This window comes from Buceros rhinoceros, unplaced genomic scaffold, assembly GCF_000710305.1.
Source record: "Buceros rhinoceros silvestris isolate BGI_N320 unplaced genomic scaffold, ASM71030v1 scaffold11273, whole genome shotgun sequence".
NCBI lineage: Eukaryota > Metazoa > Chordata > Aves > Bucerotiformes > Bucerotidae > Buceros > Buceros rhinoceros.
This window is the reverse complement of record NW_010404237.1, coordinates 2,646-2,871: the sequence shown is the minus strand read 5'-3', so window position 1 is coordinate 2,871 and position 226 is coordinate 2,646. Positions and strand designations below refer to the sequence as shown.

The following is a 226-nucleotide window of genomic DNA, read 5'->3' as shown; positions in this document are numbered from 1 at the left end:
CAGGGGGGGTGTGGTGGCTGCTTGCCGCCGTCTCCCTTCGGCTGCCAGCGGCTTCACTGAGCCACGCACCGTGGCCGTACCATCGGGTGCCTTGGCCCCCAGAGCCAGCACTGGGGCTTTGGGGGTGGCAGGTGGTGCAGGGGGAGCTTTACGGGGCTGCAGGGTGGCAGTGCCGGGGCCAGCAGCTGACACAGTGGCTTTGCAGGTCATGACCAGGAGGGACTGG

At 69.0% G+C, this 226-nt stretch overlaps 1 protein-coding gene across 1 annotated transcript in view; it reads right to left on the bottom strand.

Annotated features, from left to right (window-relative positions):
- Nucleotides 1-226, bottom strand: part of LOC104490971 (E3 ubiquitin-protein ligase DTX4-like) — a 5,053-nt gene that overhangs the window by 4,306 nt on the left and 521 nt on the right. The window contains exon 2 of the mRNA XM_010133325.1: nucleotides 22-222. Within this exon, the coding sequence (XP_010131627.1) occupies nucleotides 22-222 (201 nt within the window). The remainder of the gene's footprint in view (nucleotides 1-21; nucleotides 223-226) is intronic.